Genomic DNA, 23,433 nt, shown 5'->3' on the forward strand with positions numbered 1-23,433 from the left:
CATTTTTTGTTTTTATTTTTTTATGATACAGCATACAAAAATACATACAACCCTAAATTTTCACCCCTCTACGATCAACCCTTATTTTTTATTTGTTAATTAAATACTTTATTTTTTTTTGCAAAGCAACGTTTGCGGGATCAGCTGGTATATATATATATATAATACAATACGCAAAACTTGAATATTTAGGGCTGATACAGTTTTTAATTTTGCCAATTTCAATGCCCAAATGTATTTTCATAAAGGAGAAAATTCTCGAAGTTTGTCAAGAGTTAGTTAGTGTTTGCTAAATGTTTTATCTTAGATAAAACTAACGCGTGTACCCAAAATGAATATTTAATTTAAGAAATGTATGCGCATGTTCTCTATGTAAACGTTGTGTTTTAAGAGTAATATTAGATGATGAAAAAGTTGATACAATCACATTAAAATTATTAATTATTACGTACATAATGTACTACATTATGTACGTAATTATTACGTAAGAAAATTAATTTGCAGCAATAAGTTTATTATTTTTAATTATCTCCTATTATGACATCTGTTTTCTTTCAAGAGTGAAGGTTGTAAATACTCGATGTTCGAAATTTAAATCTTTGGAGATGGTTGGTCAGACGTATAAAGGCATAAACTTTTTATGTAGCTACCGACTATCCTATTTTAATACACTATTGTATTCCTAACGAATATAAACCCAAAACATAAATATTGGTCCAGCCGTTCATGACTTACGAATGATTTAAGTAATGCCATTTTGTTTCATATACAGCCTGATTGGTTACAGGTGTTAAATCTGAATATATAGCTCATTTCTTGTTAATAAATATATAGTACATAGCAAGTAGTATAGTAAGTTTTCAAAATTAGTAATTGTTTACTATTTACGAACGATACTGTTAAGGCGTCGTTAAAAACAAACAAGACACCAATGATTTAAAAAAAAAATTAAATATAATCTATTGACTTCGAATAAGTTTTAAGTAGTTTAAGATTTAAGTTGATAAATAGCTTGTAAACACTGGAAAAGGCAAAAACGTTAACAAAATTACTTTAAAAAATTAAACGTAAATTTAAAAACATATGCACGGATGCTGTCTTTTGAATATAGATCTTAACAATCTACGTTGTTGGCCTATCGTATTCCAATAGAAAAAAAATATGTAACATATTTAATATGATAACTTCATGTTGTTATGTGATTTTAAATAGGAGCAGAAATGCTAATAAATGAACTATACATTTATCACTTTAAAGTTTTTAAACCTATAACCAACCACTCTGTATATAGATAATAAACGCACTCATATTTTTTGTTAATTTTTAAACATGACAATTAACGTCTTAAACAGGTTTATAGTTACGTTTTCGACATTCGTTTCTTTTTTTGTTGGCTGTAACATTTGTTATAAATTCGAAATGTTTCCTCATATTTTTTTTTCCTTTACAATTGAAGTGAGTCATTTTATTTACTCTCTAGTACATACACATGCTACGTCTCGTATAGATACTAAAGACAAAACAAAATAATAACAAATGCTAAGCGGACACGGGTCCTGCAAACAAGACTCTTGCCTAGGTGACGGCTTCACGGTACAGATCTTTCAACACCTACTCAGACTTTTCCCGATTATTAGTCCTATATACATAACCATTGTTTATTATAAATCCATAAGGCTTTTAGACCTATTTTCTATCAACCTGTATATATTGCGATCAATTTAATATGTTACGTTAATTTATTTTTTGTATAAAAACGCACAGACCGATAACTTCTTTTTTTTTTTTTTTTTACGAAATTTTTTTTTTGATACCCTAAATTTTCACCCCTCTACGATCAACCCTTATTTTTAAATTGAAAATTAAAAATATTTTTTTTGCAAAACAACGTTTGCGGGATCAGCTAGTTTTAATATAAAGTAATACGAATTTTGGAAATGTTTTTTTTATTACTGTATTGTCATAAGGTTATCTATTACTTCGACAATCATTGATTTTTAGATAGCTTGTACTAAACGTTAATGTATTGCAAATAATATATACTTTCGCCCCTATGACAAATCCATCCCTGTATAATATCTCCGAAGTCCCCTTGTGAACCGCGTGGCCGTGTGCGGTAACCTATAAAACATCGCCATAATCACGCGGAGCTAAATAACTGTTGCCTTTATAAAGCAGACGTGTTTTTTTTGCGTAAAGCAATTTGCGACCTCATGGTCAATTTTAGCCACTGACAGTAATTGATGACGCATTAAATGTAATCTTTTGGCATTTCGTGCGAAATAAAATTAGATGTCTTATTTATTTTTATGAATAATCGTATAATTTATTTTTAAATTGTTTAACAATGAGAAGGAATAATAGAAAAGAATACATGAAGAAAAATTTAAAAGTTTTTGTCATCGGCCCTGTGGCGCAATGGATAACGCGTCTGACTACGGATCAGAAGATTCCAGGTTCGAATCCTGGCAGGGTCGAATACTTTTTAAATTTTTTTCATATTTTAAATCTTGTATAAAAATAATTAAGTCATTGATTTTAATTTTTTATTCAAATATATTACTTCAGTTTAGTAGATTTATTAATATATGGTTGGAAAAGGTATTTTAACGGAACGATTTACTTTGCACAGACTGTTCATCTTACACTGTCAAGAAAGAATGAGATAGGCGGTAAACTTATGTAAACATTGTGATTGTTTATATATATACATGATTTAAAAGGAAAGAACGTTTAGCCTTTTTGCTGTTCAGAAATTAAAAATAAACCTAATGTATACATTGTAAGAAAAAGCGTTTTCAAAATTCAGATTGTATATTAAAATGAATTATTGTTTACTATTGGTTCCTGCAGTTTACCACTAGACATTATTGAGCATTAGTAACAATTAAAAACGGAAACTAATAAATTTAAGTAAAAAAGCGACAATTAAACGTTCATATGAAAAGGTTGTCAAAATGTACTCTGGAACACAAATTTCAGGTTACTTGCTAAAACTAGAATCATTGGTGGTTTTGGATGGCAGTTTGGACCGAAAGGTCGTATCATACGACATAGTTGAGATCACGGAAAGTCATTGGATTAGGGCAGAGCAGCACCAGTCATCATGACGATATAAGTTGGAGGCCTATGCCTAGTAGTGGGTGCATCTATCGGCTGAAAAGAAGAACAAGCATTATGACGTAATACAGAAGGCAGCCTGCGCATGCGCAGTGTTTGTAACTCTATATCGTTTGTAACGCTTCACTGACATTATACATATGCTGTCAATGAATATTCTAGAAGTTCTAGTCCCACGATTTTATATAACACTTCATTGTTTCGACACTTGCGAGAAATTTTCTTAATCATTATGTATAAAAAAGACTTTTTCTGTAAAAAACTGTTACGAATGAAAAATAACGATGTTGAGAAATAGAAACAAAGAAAAACTTGTTATTCCCTATATAGCCTTTACACTTTTATGATAATTATCGCATGACAATTGAAAGACCTTCGGGTAATTTATTATTGCATTGTAAATTATAAAAAAATATCAAAGAATAACTAAAAAAAAAATCTGGTACAGTCAATGATATTTTAAGTAATAATATCGTTATGTTTTTATATGGCCTGTTTTTGGGGCCTCTTGTTTTGGGTACACGGGAACTATTTTTACAAATTTTATTTTTAGCATTCTCATCTTTTTTCGTTCGCAATGTCATTTATTAATTCATCTATTTTCATCACAAATTATTTAATGACTTCAATTTTTTACTAATCCTTTCTTTCATCACCATCCTTACGTAGCTTTCCCACTAGTATACTACGTAGACATTTACAAATTTTAAGTAGTCGATTATTTTAACATTAGAAGTAGTAAACTAACACCAGCATAGAATGCTGAGGGGTCCTAGTTCTCGGGTTAAAACCAGTCTGGTCAAGCTGATCTAAATTGGCGTCATGTCCAATACAGAAAAGGTACGGAACGCTGATTTGACAGCCGGTCAAAAACTTTTTATACTCTTTTTAAAATAATTTTTATAATGTCTGATGTATACATCATAATATTAACCATTTAAATGAGTTAAGAAACCAAATTCGACTCATTACGATCAATTAAAAACTTGCATGCTATAAATTTATATATTTATATATATATATATATATATATATATATATATATATATATATATATCATGCAAGTTTTTAGTTGTAGTATTTTTAGAAGTATTATGGAAGATTTATTATATAAGCGCATAAATAATATGTTTTGAGAAGCAACTGGTAGAATACGAATTTCTTTAAAACTATCTTTCAGATCTCTTAGTTTCTATGTTAAAAAGAGCCTGCACAGCTCTCGCGGCACTGACCCATAGTCATGTGTTATACTCAGTTCTTTCTGTATTCTAATTTTGAATAATAAAATTCTTTTTTTGAAAAAAAAAAATTGTCATCTACATAACATAATGACCGTGCACAATGTAAAGAAAATTACGCACTTTTATTAACGTATCGTAAGGATTATATTGCTTGTTTACGTACCGTTCTAAAGAATCTATAAACGTATTTCAATATGCGTCTCCTGTTTATTTTAATAGCAATATAATATTGTTAATTACGTAACAATGAGTCGTTATCACGAGTAGCACGCGTGTTATAATATTGCATAGTATATTTTGAACTCTATCTCTTGGACATAGGGCATACAGGCCAACGTTGACATGTGATCGCATTGGCTGCTGTTTGTTTTTGCAGTGCTAGTTGTGTAAATATTTTAATGGGATTTGTGCTACTCGATAACAATTCTATTTTTTATTACGCATTATTTTTTATTGCAATGCATCATCGTAGACTTACGTAATATTCCCTCTCATCTTACTAGAGCACTTTTTGATAATGTGGTCTTTATTTCAAGACACTGTTTTGTTAAAATTATTTTCCTAGGAGGAAAATTCAACTAAATTGTTATTATTTTATGAACCAGATTGTCAGTGCTTTCCAAATGATATTTGAAGTTATTCCGGACTTTGTATATAGGTACATTGGTAATAGATGTAAAATATTTAAAGGGGTGAATATGTAGTCCATTTGTCAGAAAAATCTTTGATGGTGTTACACCTATTTCTAATTAGAGTGCATATGCCGAACCGGAAAAAACTACCGTAGTTCAAACGTAACTCCTATAGTGTAACGAATTTACAGGGGACAGCTAAAACACCTAACTTATGTAATATATAATATTTGTAAGAAGAATTAACTCGCTCGCCCGAGTGGAATCTTGACATATGTGCAATAGGCAGATCATCAAGAATCCGTCATGCAGTTTGGAAGACGGCTAGTTGTGACCATTCCCATCTTTGAGATTTCTGCCTGATGAAGCTCATCGCAGCTTTTTTCAGTAGCATTATTCTTTCGTAGAAGGTTTTGGTCGTCGCCAATTGTCATCAAATTTATTCTACCCTGACTCGATACATTGGAGATGGATGCATTCCATTGCACTTTGAGTGGTTATGAGATAGTGCATGGATGCACAGACCGCGGCCCGCCGGTCGAATACTGGTGGCCCGCCGACAGCAAAAATATTATTCTTGTACATTCGAAAAATATTGAATTCTGTTCCAGAATAAAACCAAAAAATGTAATTACCTATACTTCTGGCGGCCGGCCCGCCAACAGTTCATGATTTGTCCGAGTGGCCCCTAGACCTAATAAGTCTGTGCAACCATGAGGTAGTGGATCATCATTTCAGCCCCAGGTCCTCAACTGTTGTATATGGGCTATATTCTAATATATCATCATTAGGGCCAGTTGGAAGCGAGTTAGACGTCTTTGTATGCCCTAAACTGGTTGTCTTTCGAACATAAAGGGTATGTAATATCAATTCAATTCTTATAACTGAATTTTACTAAGTCTTTAATTTTGCCTTTTACTATCAAATACATTTTCTTCCAATTTATATTTATATTGTTTAAGTATAATCCGTAGAGCATTTTAATACCTATACTATACCGCAACCACAATAAAGTATATCAGTATCATATATAAGTCGAACAGTGACTTTATAACACGCTCTTTTCAGGTCAGGGTGTGTTTGGAACCCTCTCGTAGCTTCAAGTTGAAGGATGCAATTATAGAAGACCTTCTTTTATTTCTTCTCATGACGCACGCAAGTGGTCACTATATATTAGTCTGTCATAACCATAACAATATGAATAAATAAAATTATAATTGATTTTAATATAGTCCTGTTTTGGAAAAATCTTGAATGTCATGTTATTAATTTTATATGACTCGGGCTTCCGATGCTCTCGATGTATAAGTACTTACCAGATAAGTGTGTTCAACATAATGTTCATAGCTAACCTGACTTGGTTAACATAATAAAGATATATGTACATGTTGACATTTGCTTAAGTACGCTCGGCGCTAGTGAGTACAGCCTTGGAACATAATCTGCCCATTGACACTTTATCTCGGGATCCAGTGGCCGTAGTAAACAAAGTAAACGGACTCTTCGCGCTGGCACGTGTCGTGAAATTAAATCTTACTCTTACTTACTCACTTAGTTTATTTATACACGTAATTATTCACTTGAAATCATTTTATAATAACTTTATATATCGTGAGAAGAATGCCTTAAAGCGAGCGACGCATAATAGAGCCAAAAAACCATATTAACTTAATTACCTCACGTCCCCTTATGTCTCGCCGTCAGCCCCGACTGCCTCGTTCACATAATTCGTCTCTTCTGCCGGATATTTGTGCTGTCATTAGAATAATATTTAGCATAATTACTTGTGTATACAGACACATATTTAAACTATTTTTTACCTAAATTACTATAGTGATTTTGTTAAAAATGATAATAGGTTGCGTTCCGTGTTCGTAAAGTAACATACACAAGCACGCAATAAGTTAAAATAATTCTCTTTGTTGTAACTAAATAGGTGTTATGAAACACAGTTGTTGCAAATCGTCGTGCACAGCTGTTATTATATCTCGATACGCTGTGAAATGAACCTAATTTTAGCTGTAATAATATAAGAAATAGAATAAAGTTGAAGAATCATTGGCAAATACAGAATGTTAATATTGAAGTCGAGGTGTTTGCTGCTTGAAGCTACGATGCTCCGTGGTTAACCAATAAGGTTAAAAGGTATAGGTAATTTGTCAGCATTAAGGCTTTTGCACCGATATCCAATTACTCTGTAATGACATGAAATATGTTACATTAATTTATTTTTTCTTTCTTAATACTACAGGATAATAACTTCTAACTGTATAAAGACTGCCGGCAGAGGTATTTAAATTAAAATTAAAATATAGAAAGTTGAAAATGTTTATTATTTTATTATAATATCCACTTGGTTCGTATGTAGCAATCATTTGAGTACCTAATAATACGAAGGGTATAGAAAACCTCTTTACGTTTTTGTTTTCTATACTTTATATGTTGACAGTTTGTCAGTCTATTCTTATAAAATTGTAATTAAATTACCAATATTATTTTCATTTATTTAATACGTCTACACTATCCACATCCTCGACAATAACAACTATCTTTAAAATTACTACAAATTCTTATGTAAATGATATTTTATTAAAAAAAACTTAAGGTTTTTTAAAGACTTTCCCGTCACAAGTGCTTGCACTAAAAATTAATGGACTAACCACAGCCGTCAGAGTTTCGCAGTTACATTATCATTGTACTATTCTATTCACTGTCTACATTATCAATTCCAAGTATAATTAAAATTATTTACTTGAAATGATAATTATTAAATTATATCAGGAGTGCTTCAATATGAAAATGTTGTCAAGTACATAAATTTCTATATGATGATTATGAATCAGTAGTATGTATAAATGTTAAGTTATTCCACTATGCAATAAAGTAATGTAATATAATACTAGGAACAAAAGTAAAAATGTTTTCAGAGGATGGTCAGTATCGTCCAAACTCCCCTGCCGAGCGTGGCGATTATGATATATCCCCCATAGATATCTCTGGAGCAAGCTTATGCCTTGCAATGGGCGTCTATATGCTGCAATTGCCGACGTCGACCTCCAATATTCCACTAAGTACACAATAAGTGAAGGGCTATGTCCTAATAGTGTCATAATTATAAGGCTGTATGTTCCGAGTTCTACATCGCGTGTTTGTCTGACATCGCAAACTGTTCACGACGGCAGCGAAATGATGCAAATTATCGTAATGATAGGTAGCTTTCACAAAGTCGTTTATGCAAAGAAACTGGGTCGTGTATGCGATAGATAAAAAGGTTAAAGAGATTAAGATAATGCATCAGTGTCAGGTGATTGTTTCAAGTTTTTTTTTTAATGTATTACGGCTGAAACTTTTATTTATATGTGTCGAACACCTACGACCTTTACCTAAACATCCATTATTTCAACACTGAATTGATAGTTACATACCGATGATATAAATATACTCACTAATAATTTTTGAAATGTAATTTTAAACATGAAATAAAAAGTTTCATTATTATTATGCATTGAATAGACACGATTTTGCTTACAATAAATCTTGCAAGAATCCCAAAAGTATAGGAATTATAAAATATGTATAATGATACTTCAGCAAACTTAGTTGTGATTAATAACCTAATTATTTTAATTAAAATGCATTATCATTGCTTCACAGGTATGTGAGAAGTTGGAAATCGGTGCCGAATCGGACTACTTCGGACTCCGTGTGTGCCACGGGTCGGGCCCCGGGAGATGGCTCAACCTGCGAAACCCCCTAGATCCCCACCGCATACCCGGCGGTCGCCTCGAACTCCGCGTCAAGTTCTGGGTGCCGCCCCATCTACTTATCAACGAGCCCACACGTCACCAGCACTACTTGCACGCGAAATTGGACCTTATCGAGGGTAGACTAGTGGTAGCTGAGCAAGACGTCGCGCGGCGCATAATCGCGTACATAGCTCAAGCGGAGACGGGCGACTGTGATCCGGACATGCCGCCGACTCACATATACGAGGAGTGCAATAAAATAGGCCCACAAGGCGTAAAGCCCGACGACCATGTCGACAAGATCATAGAGTATCATTGCGAGATTGCGGGCATGCGGGCTTCCCAGGCGGAATACAGGCTGCTTAAAGAGATATCGAAACTGGAGTCGTTCGGCGAGGAGCTGTTCTTCTGTAAACCGGTGACGCAGAATAACAACGCTCACAACCTGTACAGCCACCTCCTGTACCACCGGCAGCAAGTTGAAGAGCCACGCGCTAGAGATGACCAGGAGATCGATGGCGGCGCGACGGTGGGCTGCCTGACGTCGGGGCATAGCGCGGGCGGCTGCGGCTGCCGGCTCAGTACCTGCGTGGGCGTGGGCCCACACGGCATCGTCGTCTACCGCCCCGCTTGCTACGGCGATCACGAAATTGGTGTCGAAAAACAAAGGTAACGTATATTCATAAAACTTCCAATCAGCACATAAGCCGTCAAAGAATTATTCCAGGATTCATCATCATTCGAAGAGTAGGATGTCCATTGTTAAACACATAGAAGTCTAATTTGACCGGTTGGAAGCTAACTGAAAAGGAAATATATTATTAACTAAATCGTTTTATATGCAATCAAACATACCAAGATAACCCATTGTATTCGTTTTCCGCGTTAATTATTCGTCGAATTGTTTATTCAGTGCTAATCAGACACATTTTCGGGTTCTCGTACACATTCAGGAAGTGTTTACGTTAATTTTTATAGATACTTTAAAACATACTTTTTGGAACTAATTTTTGCCACAAAGTTTTATTAAAAATCATGTTTTGCGTTTGAAGCATCGATGTTATGTCAAGGTGAAAGGTATTAAGCCATGCTTTATACCAGACATCATAGTATATCAAAAACATGGACTTCCATCGTCATTATTTTCATCACCTCCTGAGAGGTCCAATAAGACCGATTGGAGCGCTTACCGGTACGTGGTCTCCACTGCAGAAAATTAAGGCCCCAGCGGCCATCATGTGCGCTATGTGGCTTGACCAATGTCACATTAACCTGTCCATGTAAAATTCAATGGGTGAAGGATACATAGAGTACATGTCAGCAGGCTGTCCACTGTACCTTGGCATCCCCCAAAGGTTTCCAATAAGGCCTATTGGGAGTGGTCTGCATCCAATGTTTTCTGACTACCTAGTCCACTAGTCTGTCCAAGGTTACATCAACTTGCTAAGCCTCTGAACTATGTCTATATATATAAATGTTGATTCGATCTCGTAGGGAAATTTTGATAATATAGACATCACTTATAATAAAATATTTAGTGCTTTTGAACTTGATAATAGCTTATAATACTGGATAATTTCCAATAAAACAATTTAAAATTGTTGATTGAAATATGTCGTTTTTATAAATGAATATATGTCGCAGCAGTCTACTAATGTTATCTTTAATATTTGTGGTAGAACCAGGTAGAGCAACCTAGTTTTATAAGAGCGACAATCGAACGTATCTTATCTCTGGTAAATACAGTTTCGCGAGAACAAAGACCTATTGTGCGCTGCTATTGAGTTTTATGATAACGAATTGTCTCTTAAACTGTACACATTGTACGATGTTAATAAAGTACAAAATTAATAAATCTATTGACAAAATTTTGGCTAACCAATATTTTTGCTAAGGAAAAAGAAAATATTTTTTTGTTGTACGAGGGTCAAACTGAAAGTTCTTAGAAAATCAAAAACTAAGCATTCTAGCAAGTTATTAGTTTTATTATAACTTTCCAAAATAGCGTCCATTTACATCAATACATCGCTGCATTCGATGGAACCATTGAGAAAAGCACCTTGCCCACTCGGCCTTAGGGGTCTCTTCGACGGCGTTTTGAAACGCAGCCACTGCTTCTTCGGCGTCCATAAAATGTTTTCCTCGAAGTTTTTCTTTTATTTTCGGGAATAAATAAAAATCGCAGGGTGCGAGGTCGGGGCTATACGGCGGGTGACCCAGTAATTCCACGTCTGAGGTCACCAAATAGTCGATCGTTTGCCTGGCGGTGTGCGACGAGGCATTGTCGTGATGAAGGAGGATCCTGCTGCGAGGTCGTTTCTCTCGAACTTTTCCCAAGACAAGTGGCAAACAGTTGTTAGTGTACCACTCTGCATTAACCGTTTTCTGATCCTCTAAGACAACTGTCGCGTAATGACCTGTCTTTCCGAAGAACGAGGCCACCATCTTTTTTCCAACACTTCGACCTCTCTTCACTTTAGTTGCCAACTCTTCGGAAGGAAACACCCACTGAGCAGACTGTCTTTTGGTTTCCGGATCATAACAGTAAATCCAGCTTTCGTCACCCGTTAGTATGTCGAACACAGCATTTGAGTCACCTCCGTTAAATTTTTGGATCATTTCTCGGCACCAATCAACACGGCGGAGTTTTTGAGCCTCGGTCAAATTATGCGGTATCCAGCGGGCACAAAGCTTCCTGACCGCTAAATGTTCATGGAGGATTTTGTGCACTTGACTCATACCTATGCCTAGACTTGTCCGAATCTGCTGATAGGTCACTCTTTTGTCAGTCTCTATCATACGCCGCACAACACTGATATCGTCTTCAGTCGTCGCTGTAGAAGGCCGTCCCTCACGCAAATCATCGGTGAGATTAGTTCGACCACGTTTGAATTCATTAAACCAGTTGTAAACTGTGGCACGAGATGGGGCTTCATCGTGAAAAGCCAATCGAAGTCTATCATAACTTTCTTGTTGACTTATATGACATCGAAAGTCATAAAAAATCATTGCACGAAAATTTTCTCGGCTTAAATTCATTCTGACGTGCACAGACAATTTTCAATTTGCCGCCAAATCGTAAAACAAATGACAAATGAATGAAATGTATACTCAATATTATTGGTAAAGAGTTCTATTTTCAAAATTTAAACTTATTTTTTTAATATAATGCTTTTAAGTTGCCAGTTCTAAAAACTTTCAGTTTGGCCCTCGTATATACAGAGGGGTTATTTGTTTAAAATGTTTAAAGCATGGATGCACAAACCGCGGCCCGCCGGTCGAATACTGGTGGCCCGCTGACAGCAAAAATAATACTCTTGTACATTCGAAAAATATTGAATTCTATTCCAGAATAAAACAAAAAAAAATTTAATTACCTATACTTCTGGCAGCCAGCCCGCCATCAGTTCAAGATTTTCTCGAGTCTTAATAAGTCTGTACAACCATGGTTTAAAGGGATGAAAGTATAGTTCATTTGCAGTTAATTACTGAAAAACCGGTATCGTAATTCAAATAAATATTATGTATTTGTCTCGGTGTACTGCGCTGCCCTGTCAGAAGTAACTAGTCTATCGCAATGCAATAAAAAAACGTAACATATTTCAGAGTAATCACTTTGTACGTACGTGTGTGATTTTCTTAAAACGACCTACGTTTTTGCTGGACCTCACGTACCACTTGCCTTGCGTGGGGCAGCGTTAGATTTTCGGCTAATATGAGTTTTTAAATTTTTACTCTACATTCGTATCTTTCGTCCTTCACATTATCTTTTATTAATTCCTTTTACGCTTCACATGATCTGCCATTCACTCGTAGATCTTCTATCTTGCATCTCCTTCCTTCATCTACTTTCTTGAATTTCAGTTTTTTACATTAATTATCACTGGTTACTTATTTCGTCACTTTAGTTATTTTACTATTTGGCACTATATTACTAATTTATTTTGCTTAAAAAACTTACTCCTAATAATTTTCTCTTTATTTTCTAGACTTATGAAAGACTTACCCTTTTCTCTAATTCTGAGTCTGGTTTCCATTTCTTGCATTCCGCTCCACTTTACCGTCGAATTCTAGGAATTTCAGTGTGATTGAAAATAGATCTAAAAACTTTGAAGGTTTTTGCTGACAAATAAGCTATACATAAAAAGCCTTCAAGCCTTCCGGTTAAAAGCTTTTAGATATATAATTAATATTAATGTATATGTCAAAATATTTATTGAATTTAAATTATACGAATACGGAAATCTAAAATTTGCAATAGTACGAGTATGTTGCGGCAAATGAATGTGCATCGCTATTCGTAGCGCAAATTTGAAGGTTATTTTTATATGTTTAAATGGTTCCTAATTGAAGTTATTGATGTGAGTCATAAAATATTATAGCCGATCGATAACTAAAGTCGTGATATGTCCTAGTGCTCTACTCTCACATTTAATCTTATGGCCTATTCTACAAGACAACAGTTTATAACAATTAGCGAAGATAATATTAGGGGGACCGGAAAGTAATGTTGATTTTGTCGACATATTTTGCGAAGAAATTAGATTCACTTCCACCGCTCAGGCATTATAAATTTGTATACTAGATGGAAAAAAGTTGTTGATAAAGAAGGTGGATACATTGTTGATTAGAAATATTAACTTGTTAAAAATGTAGTCGTGTGAATTTAATTTAAGAAAGCGACATTACTTTCCGATCCCTCGAATAAACGGTTGCACAGACTTATTAAGACTAGGGGCGACTCGAGAAAATCATGAAAAGATGGCGGGCCGGCCGCCAAAAGTATTTGTAATTTATTTTTTTTGGTTTTATTCTGGAATAGAACTCAATATTTTTCGAATGTACGAGAGTATTATTTTTGCTGTCGGCGGCCCTCCAGTATTCGACCGGCGGGCCGCGGTCTTTGCAGCCATGCTCTAATATAAGCGAAATTCTTTAGTTTACGAAGTTAACTAGGTCTATCACACCAGCGTAGACGACCGCTGAGGGGTTACATCAGCTCGTGGATATAGCACTTCCCCTTAAATCCAATATGACTAGTTATAAGCGACCTGTAGCTAACATCTTCAGAAGAAGTTAAAAAAATAATTCATCCACCTTATGATTACTTTTACTTTTACTGTTATAAAACCGCTGCAGCTGTCCGAACTTCGTGCTAATTGGTTTGGCCACTAACACTTAGATTCGAGAAGCTTAGTGAACAGGAACCTTACGTAGCTCTTTCCTTCGCAGGGGAAGTATCCTAAACAGAAATATTTTTCCGAAACAAAAAACGCGTAAGATATTTATCATTCCAATACCATAGTAGTTAACTATGGCGTTTTTTTAAATTATAATTTTAAGGTTTATACTTACTATTTATGTAGATGTAAGAGAGATGTAATGTCTTCCATTAAGATTATTACAATGTTATGAAATGAGTCACAATTTCCTCATAGAGGGTACGAACCGTATGATATCATCTGCCCCTGTTTGCACAGAAAGCGATCAGAGGTCAATACGTTCATTTGATGGTCAATTCGAAACGGTCATACTGATAGTCTGGGTAAATGCAAATAAACCGCCTAACTATTATATACTACCTCTCTCGTGTCAAATAATTGCCATTTAGCGATGAAAAAAAACTTATGAAAAGCATTAACATTTTATTAAAAGGCAAATATTGAATGATATTTAGAAGTAGAGACAGGTTTTCTATTCTAAATAAAATAGAGATAATAGGATGAAACCGCATGACTGTTCCATATGAAACGACAAAGTTACATGTCTATACACCTGCGGGAGTAATATCATGGAATAGTTCCACAGTCGTATTGCGTACGAGTTATATTCCTGTTTCACTTCAGCTGTTGCTTGAAGTCCGTCGTCTGTCAACAAGACGATTATTTTGTCGTCGGTCGGGACTGACGGGTTAGCAAGCGGCCGATAAAATATGAAGGTTCAAGTGGCAGCTACAGATATATATACAAGGAATAAAAATAAGCTGCACACACCTGGTTTTCGCATTCAAAAAATAAATCTTTTATATTACAAGGTTTACGTATGTACAATAGAATTTCATAATCATTTTCAGATCTGGCATTAGAGAGATTTAAAGTGAATATTTAAAAAATATACTAATGTTAATGGGAAGTAAATGTTGTTGATGCTAACTCAGGAAACCAATCGTTGTCAAGCACTCTTAATAAAACTATATTTGTAAAGAGTAACTGTTGAGTTTCTCGCCGGATCTCAGCAGAACTGCCTTCCGAGGCAGTGGTAGCTTCCTGTAGGGACCACAATGCCAACATTTTATGTTGATTAAAGTTTTAAAAGTGTTTGTTTTGTGTTTGCCTATTCGAATGAAGGATATTGATTTTAATTAAATATAACAGTACAGTTGTTGTTCAATTAGACCGCATTGATGCTATTCTTTTATTAAAATTTTCATTCACCTTTTAATAAAACGGACAGTCGCAGGGAAAGTTTGCAATACTTTTTGCCCCTAGATCCATAATCAAATTTAAACACTGGCTTAATAGACTGTTGTTATGAAAAGAAATTAATCTGTTTTAAATAATAATTGAATATCTAGATATATATATACACAAAAGAAATTTAGTTTCCAATAACTTAATTATTACGTGGCCTCGTAATATTTAACGCCGTTCTATTTAAACCACACTTCACTGATATAATAAAAAAAACATGTACTGTATGTAAAGCTATATTTCTCCTTTTCCAGCATCCCATACACGGCGATCCACCGCGCGCAGCCCCAGCGGCGCCTGTTCCAGTTGTCTTACGTGACGAGCGAGGGTCACGAGGCCACGCTGCACGTGAAGATGGCCACGTCAGGGCAGGCGGCTGCACTTTACCGCGCCGTCACAGAGAAGCACGCCTTCTACTGCTGCGAGACCGTCCGCAGTGACGTCACCGAGCAGTTCATCAGGGACTTGAAGGTGAGTTCCTCAACTTTAGAACTTCAACCACACTATAATAACACTAGGACAACAGCTATGTACAACCATAGCATGTTAGAAGAGTCCAATAATCATTATGATGTCAGAAGACAGACCCACCAAGTCTTAGATCTTCTCCATAGATCTCCACAATGTCCAATCGACCTGTCTTGCGCTAACCTCATACAATGACTTCCCATGAGCTATATGAGGGGTTGGCTCCTCAATCTCCATCTCAATATTACGCAGTAAACTGGTCGTGGTGGAATGCTGCTCTTAGCCATCCCCATCTGAATAAAACGGCTTAAAGTCGTCATGTAAAATATATAATAAACCATATGATGTCGGTTTCTTTAAATAGCTTTTAATCTATGTATAGGTTTTTGTGTGAGTTTTAATGAATAGTTTTATAACAGGTGGCGCAAAAGTAATGTCACAATGTGTATATAGAGAACAAGTTGTCAACACGCCTATTGTTTGGAGACATAACATTACTTTTGCGCCACCTGTTATAACACGAGACCGAATTAGAAATTAGGAGATTTGTTGACAAACGAAAGTAAAAGACATGGTCCAGTGGCAGTGGGCAGTATCTACACACGCTTGCAACTAAATTGACTCAAGTCTTCTGAAATATATTAGAGTAATTCAGAAAAAAATGATATTTTGTTGGAGTCGATTTAGTTGCACGTGAGTTTAGTTAAAGCCGTCGGATAAAACTAAATGCAGACCGCCTCTAACTGGCCTTTTTGGAAATTCCCGTGGAGACCAGACCAGACAGCATTCTGACATTTAATATACTCGATATCTTTGTCCCATCATCGCTTCTGTACTCACCTCCTTATGATGTTAGCTGTTATATATCTAAATAAAAATAAACAAGTAATTGATTTTTTTTACCCGTTACTTTATATGTTAACACGTGCAACGAAAAGCGTATGAAATTATTCGAGCGCCGCGCATTGAAACAATGCCAATGGCATAGAACTGCATTCACGTTACCATGCATCATCATTACGTAACCGTTGAATTACATTGCCAATTAGATATTCCAATTATAGAACTGGAAGAGGTGGACGAACTTGCGTTAATTTATAATAAACAACGGAGAAGGTTATGCCCGTTTCTTTGCGAGATATTAATGAGACCCTCAGAAGGTCCAAGGTCACTGACGTAGCTCAAAGAATCCACATCTGAAGTGACAGCGGGTGGGTTATATCGCTCGTGTGGTGGTTGCAACCACTAGCCTTTAGACACAGCGTGCGTTGACCTCCCACTAGGTACGGACGACATAGTAATTAGGCTTCTATCGGCTGATATGTTGCTCCGTTAACAGTTCCAATTAAGCTATAAAAGCCTCTAGGCTAACAGCATTAACTTCAACGGAAACTAAGCACTAAGCAAGCAGCTAATATGATAATGCAATCGTTATAAAAGTAGTTGAAGTATGATAAAACAATTTCCATAATACAAACTACTTTAAAACATTAACTGAAGAATATCAATAATGTATCATTTAAACTTGATTAGGCTGTTATTAACTTACTGATAAACGTAGAACAATAAACGGCTCAAGCTTTTTTTTTATGACCCCCGCTATTGGGGGCCTCTCGCACCCCTATTTATGGTGGGATAGGGACTTTATTAGCATTTAATTTATTCACTTAATTATTTTATTTTCATTCTCTTCTCTTTCATTCTTCACATAATCTTTCATTCTGTTCTTTTATACCACAATTCTGCTTTCTTTCCCTTTTGCTCTGTTTTACCATTCTTTCATCCTCTTTTCATTTTACATTTTCTTAATTTCTAGTTTTGTTGTATCACATTTTTATCTTTATCTTTATCACAAACGGCTCAAGTTAATAAGTCGTCATTAAATATAACTTTACAAAGTTGTTCAAAACTAAGTTGTTTATCATTCAAAGTAAAAATGTTTCGGAGGCACGGTCGATGTCGGCCTCGTCATATCAATTGAATATTTATAGTCAGTTATCTACGAACCGTATACAGAATGATTCATTATAAGTGCAAATGCGTTTTTAAAGGGGTGAATGTACTGGTCTTACACTGACAATATAATGTATAGTACAATATAGAAAAGTCATTGGTTTAAGATATATTGAATAACGTAATGATATAATAAAGCATTTACCAAAATTAGTATTACTATAAATTAAAATTAATTATTTTGTACTGCCAGTGAAGTTTTAGAGCGATAGCTTTATACAGGTTGATTGTAAATCGTTTAAAAAGCCTTAAAGCTTTTTGCTGACAACTAAGCTATATATTAATCACCATTAAACTTACAATTATAACTGATCATACTGTATATTTATATGCAAAGTTGACGCTTTCCGGCGACACGACCGTTAACCACAATATATGTAAATATTAAAATTCGAACACAAAAATACTGCGCAAATCAAAGTCCGGTCTCCTCGATGATTTATTCATGAGGAAGTGTGGTTTTGTGATTGGGTAAATGTTTCTTTTTTTGTGATTCTCCTATATGTTCTGCAAGAAGCTACTAAAAATAGATGCCATATCTAGTTTAAATCAAGAATTTAACTTAGTGATATTATTGATAATAGATCGTTTTAAATAGATAATAGAATGAAAATGAAAATTGTGTGCTTTACACAATTTTCACTAATCAATAAATACAAATAAATAAAATTGGAGTGTCTGTTTGTAAAATAACCGCATATTAATACATTTATATGAACATATATACCCTATATGTACCAAAAATATTTTTTTGTTAAGTTTTTGTCTGTCTCTTTTCTCGGACCCGATCGAAATTGAAGTGATAGGTCAATAGTGGGTTTAAATATTGACAGAAAAAAAATACATGTAAGAAAAATTGCATTCCAGCCGTAGAAGCACATTTTGACCTATTTTTATCATGGATGCAATTAAATGTACATATTAAATTTATATAAAGACAATTACGTAAAACCAATAAAGAAAGCAATGATTGGTGATTTTTTTGCGGAAGCAGCGCATAATGATTATCAATAAACTGAATTACATTGTGACAGTTTCAAACAAATTGTACTATTTAAATAGAGAAGTAATAAATCATTTCATATTGCAGGGGACAATAGCGTCGATCTTCAACGACTCGTCGACGCTGGGACGGCGGTACGTGTTTGATATACGTCGCACGTGCCGCGAGGTACACGATCGCGCACGTCGCGCCGCGCACGCGCACGCACACACGCATGAGCCACGCACGCGCAGACGCTCGGGGAGCAACCACGAGGTAAACCTTTGCTGAAGTTTCTCCCTCTACTTTTTCTCCCAATTAACTCTTCCCGAAGACATATAATATTAATCAGACGATACCGACCGACCAAATCGAAGTTCAATTTTCTTTTGTGCTCTTGTATTGAAATACAAAAGATATTATCAACGAGTGATCGCCCTTGAACCTAGTTACTCCACGGAGCGTTCACTAAAGCAATCTAAGACCTAGCCTCCAGAATCTGATGAAAAAGTAGTATGTGGTGGCCCAGACCATGACTCCTCAGGGTGGGTTGACTTTCACTACCTTAAACAGGGTCTCAGAAGAAGCACTCTCTGCTCTCTGCAGAGTTTAGAATCTGCAAATGCCATTACAGCAGCAAAAAAAGTCAAGAAAATAAAAATACAGAAACATAATAAGATACAAGCGCTTCTACACTACAGGTATACAGTCCAAGGTCCACAGTCAATGTATATCATCATTTCAATCATAAGACCTCTTTGTCTCCCCCAAAGGTTTGGTCTTATCGGTTGCAAGAGTTCTTTACCCACCGTCTTCTAACCTTAACGAGATCGTCTGGGCACCTTATGGGCGGATGATCTAAACTGCTTGCTGACCTAAACTGCTGGTCCGTGGCATTCACTGCATTGAGGAAATTACTTCCTCTTACTCTCCAATAAGAAAGTATATGCATGTGGTCACAAAAAAAATTGTAAGCTATGAGCCTATTTTATTAAACAGGAGCTAAATTTAATTCTAATCCCTGCCAAATTTCATTCGGATAAGTGTGTTTAGAGTGGAAAATGAATATGAATAAATATAATATATATACAGTATGTTCTGAAAAAGTTTTGTTGTTCTAATGTCTAATGTAGGCAAGTAGCATATTCGTAGATGTATATTAGAATAAATCAAATGTGAATGAATTGTGGACTGTTACAGGAGGCGCGACCGCGGTCTCGCAGCGGCGGCGGCGGAGGAGAGGCTCTGGCTTGCAGAGTGTGCATGGACGCTGCCATAGACACCCTGCTGCTGCCGTGCCGGCATGTTGTCTGCTGTCAGCAGTGCGCTCCCAGGTACATACACACAAACACACACAGTTTTAAATATTACTATCTTTACATTACTTCAATTATCTTCATTCTTCAAACAATATAGTTATGTTATGAAAGATGAGATAGAATATAAAAAAAATGTATGTGAAAAAAGTAAATAAATGTAAGTAAAAGTCCCTGTCCCAAACCAGATGGGGGTAAGAGAGGCTCCCAATAGCGGGGACCATAAAAAAATATATATAGTTATGTGTAGCAATAGTACTCCTGCTAAAATATTACTTACTTTTGAAAATTAAAATTCAGAATATAAGTAGGCACATTGTAAGTATTAAGCCATCACCGGCTCGGAATGTGAACTGCCTAAAAGAGCCGGCCAGAAACTCAATAGCTGTTACCTTGATTACAATTCCTGCGTCTCAATATGAAAATTTTACATCACAGAACACTTGATCCCCCTTACAGTTAAATAATAGATGCTAATACATTTTTTTAAAATACAATGAAGTTAATAAATAAATATCTAAAACAAAAAACTGATAAATAATTTCTACATTGTTCAGATGTCCAATGGTTTCATAAATATTCTGAGATATTTATAATTAACATTGAATTGAAATTGACAGAATTGTTTATGAACACTAAACATCCTTCATTGCAGTTGGAACAAGAAAATTTTATAATTACTTGTATAAAAAAATTACCACAATACATTTTTTAGTTAAAATAAGAAATACAATTTAAAATTAATTTACATAAACCACATATAATTTGACATTGAAATTTATAAAAATGTAATTAATAATAACTAATAGATTTTATGTAAAAATAATATAAATTGAGGTCTTAGTTAAAAAAAGAAGATTTTTTTTAAAGTATAGTAATGGTACTATCTACTAAAGTGTTATTCATATATGTTCATATTCAAAATATCTATATTCAAGTTAGAGTTCACATGCACTTTAAAATCATCAATTAGTTTAACATTATATGTAGTATGCTACCACCAGCTCAGAACTCTGATCTGTTGAGAAGAGCCGGCCAGAAACTCAGTTGCTTTTTTTAATGAAGTTTAACAATGTTTAATGTGTACATTATAATATCAACAATGTAAATGATTAAACAAACCAGCTTCCACACATTTAAATAAGTCATAGGTTCTTGATATAGCGTTCATAAGATTCATAAGATTTTTTTACTAATATAATTTTAAATCTTAGATTAGGAAGGTTTAAGATATCTTTCGGAATTTTAATACATATACACTTAGACCCATGATGGATTTGTTAACTTTTGAAGGCGAAATTTAGACGTTACGAGTTTAGTTTTATTTCTTTTATTTATAATGTGTCTGTCACTAATTTTTAATTTTTCCAAATTTTGGCGCATTAATGATGTTATTAAATAAGTATTGAGAAGCAAAATCAAAAAGCAAGTAACTTGATATGCATAAAACCAACAGTATCTAAAAAGTTTAAATTTCAAAATGTGCTCGTTAGGAGTTGATTTTTAGACCTCTGGAAGCTGATGTCTCACAGTTTGGGAATCTCTGGCTGATAGGCATTTGCTACCAGTCATACTTAAACAAATACCATTTGACTTTAACAAAGACATTTGTTTTATTTACAGATGCGAACGATGCCCACTGTGTCGCCGCGAGATAGAGAAACTCATGCACATATTCCTGCCCGTGGAGTACCAGAAGAATCCCGGAGTGATTATAAAATGATTGACGATCCATTCGACTCGAACATGCCTCGATTGAAACGGAAAACGAATTCGATTATCGTTTTTGGGACTAATCATTTTTGACGCGTCCGCCATTTTGACATCTGTCAAAGTTGTGCACTAAAATGGCTTCGAGTTCCCATCGACATGCCAACCTGCATGGAAATCAACGACTTTAATAAAGTGATTATTGCAAAATTATAAACGGATCAACATAATGTGACCGGTGCGTTGAGTTCCAAAGGAAATAAACATAACAAGTGTGTGTGATCGTCCGTCTAGTCATAATTTTTGACATTTATGTTTAAACATGCATTTTTAACTATTGCCTTTTGGAATGTTGCCTTTTCGGAATAATACCATTCCAATGTATATCCAATAACATTAACTCAAATCAGTACTTATTATCTTAGATTTATTATGGATTAACAAATCTAAGTTTAAGAAGAAATGAGTATGGTGTCCCCTTCGTTTTAGAAGGTCGTATTAATGGATAATTTTTATACATATGTGATTTAAATAATAATCTAACATCGGCACTTTTTGCCATCCTAACCAACAAAAGAAAATAAAAAATGTAAACCAAAAATATGTCTTCATAAGTGAAATATGCATTTTCAAATTATAATTAACGCTAGTTTTTTATTACGATTACGTTAATTGTTTACGTAAGTCTTATTAATAATTGTAAGACCTGTGGTCTATAAGTTATTTCTGTAAAAGAAAAAAAAATATAAACTAGTTACTATCAACTAATATGGTGTTTTATTTATTTTATTATCCCCTCAAAAGAATGTGCCAAGGGAAAGTTACTACGCATGTGATGTAGAAGAAAAATAAATTTTCTTAAAATTTTCAACAATGATACCACAAAACAGTTTTGTGGCGACAATATCTATCTTATCTTGTGGTGGGTGTTTAAGATCATCTGTTATCACTGACGATCACGCGAGCCGCTTGCTCGAATTTCCATCAAAATAAAATATCAAAATAATATACATACATATGTATATATAAATATATATACATATATATATATATATATATATATATATATATATATATATATATATATATATATATATACTCCTTGATTGTAATTATAATAGATAAACTAAAAAGTACACTAATGTAAGAAAAAAAAATTATTACATGAAAATAGATCGCATCTCTATTACGCTATGGAGAGGGAATAACTAAAGTCAATTTAAGAGTACACTAATACCTCAGTATGCGTTGTGGTTACGTTCAAAAAAAACACGACGCAAAGTGAATTAAGATTTTCTGTACCAAACCATGTAAAGATCGAAGATAGGTTCCAGGGTTAAGAAAATAATACTTTTAAAAAGAAAATTGAGGGAAGTGAGCATTTAAACGACAAAAGTAATATCTAATTTTATTACATACAAAGAGCAAATAATTATATACGTAAAAAAACAAAGAAACTTATTCTAAGATTTAAAATAAAAACTTATTTAAGTCATATAAAACAAATCAAAATTAATAACTATCTGGTGAGTTTATTTTGGCTGTTGTCGGAGTCTACTAGTTCTGACAGTTGTTGCAGCCAGACCAACAGCCTTCGCTATCCCCACAACCTTCTCTCCCTTATAAAATCGTCGCAGAATATCTAACTTTACCTCCAAACTGCTAGTTTTTTTTTTGGTAATTCTATCAGTAGCGCCTTTTTTCCTGATTGAGCTAAAAATTACAAGTGTATGTA

General features: G+C 34.4%; 1 protein-coding gene and 1 non-coding gene across 2 annotated transcripts in view; both read left to right on the forward strand.

Annotated features, from left to right (window-relative positions):
• Nucleotides 1–22,414, forward strand: part of dnr1 (defense repressor 1) — a 65,819-nt gene extending 43,405 nt beyond the window's left edge. The window contains exons 2-6 of the mRNA XM_068768797.1: nucleotides 8,648–9,408; nucleotides 15,464–15,680; nucleotides 18,781–18,948; nucleotides 19,873–20,006; nucleotides 21,612–22,414. Of these exons, the coding sequence (XP_068624898.1) occupies nucleotides 8,648–9,408; nucleotides 15,464–15,680; nucleotides 18,781–18,948; nucleotides 19,873–20,006; nucleotides 21,612–21,711 (1,380 nt within the window). The 3' untranslated portion in view covers nucleotides 21,712–22,414. The remainder of the gene's footprint in view (nucleotides 1–8,647; nucleotides 9,409–15,463; nucleotides 15,681–18,780; nucleotides 18,949–19,872; nucleotides 20,007–21,611) is intronic.
• TRNAR-ACG (transfer RNA arginine (anticodon ACG)) lies at nucleotides 2,405–2,477 on the forward strand. The gene has a single exon. It is a non-coding gene; the product is annotated as a tRNA-Arg (tRNA).
• Nucleotides 22,415–23,433: the final 1,019 nt, after the last annotated feature.

Source organism: Battus philenor, unplaced genomic scaffold (assembly GCF_028537555.1).
Source record: "Battus philenor isolate CCGP_79_NKW_IND1 unplaced genomic scaffold, ilBatPhil1.0.hap1 SCAF_27, whole genome shotgun sequence".
NCBI classification, from domain to species: domain Eukaryota; kingdom Metazoa; phylum Arthropoda; class Insecta; order Lepidoptera; family Papilionidae; genus Battus; species Battus philenor.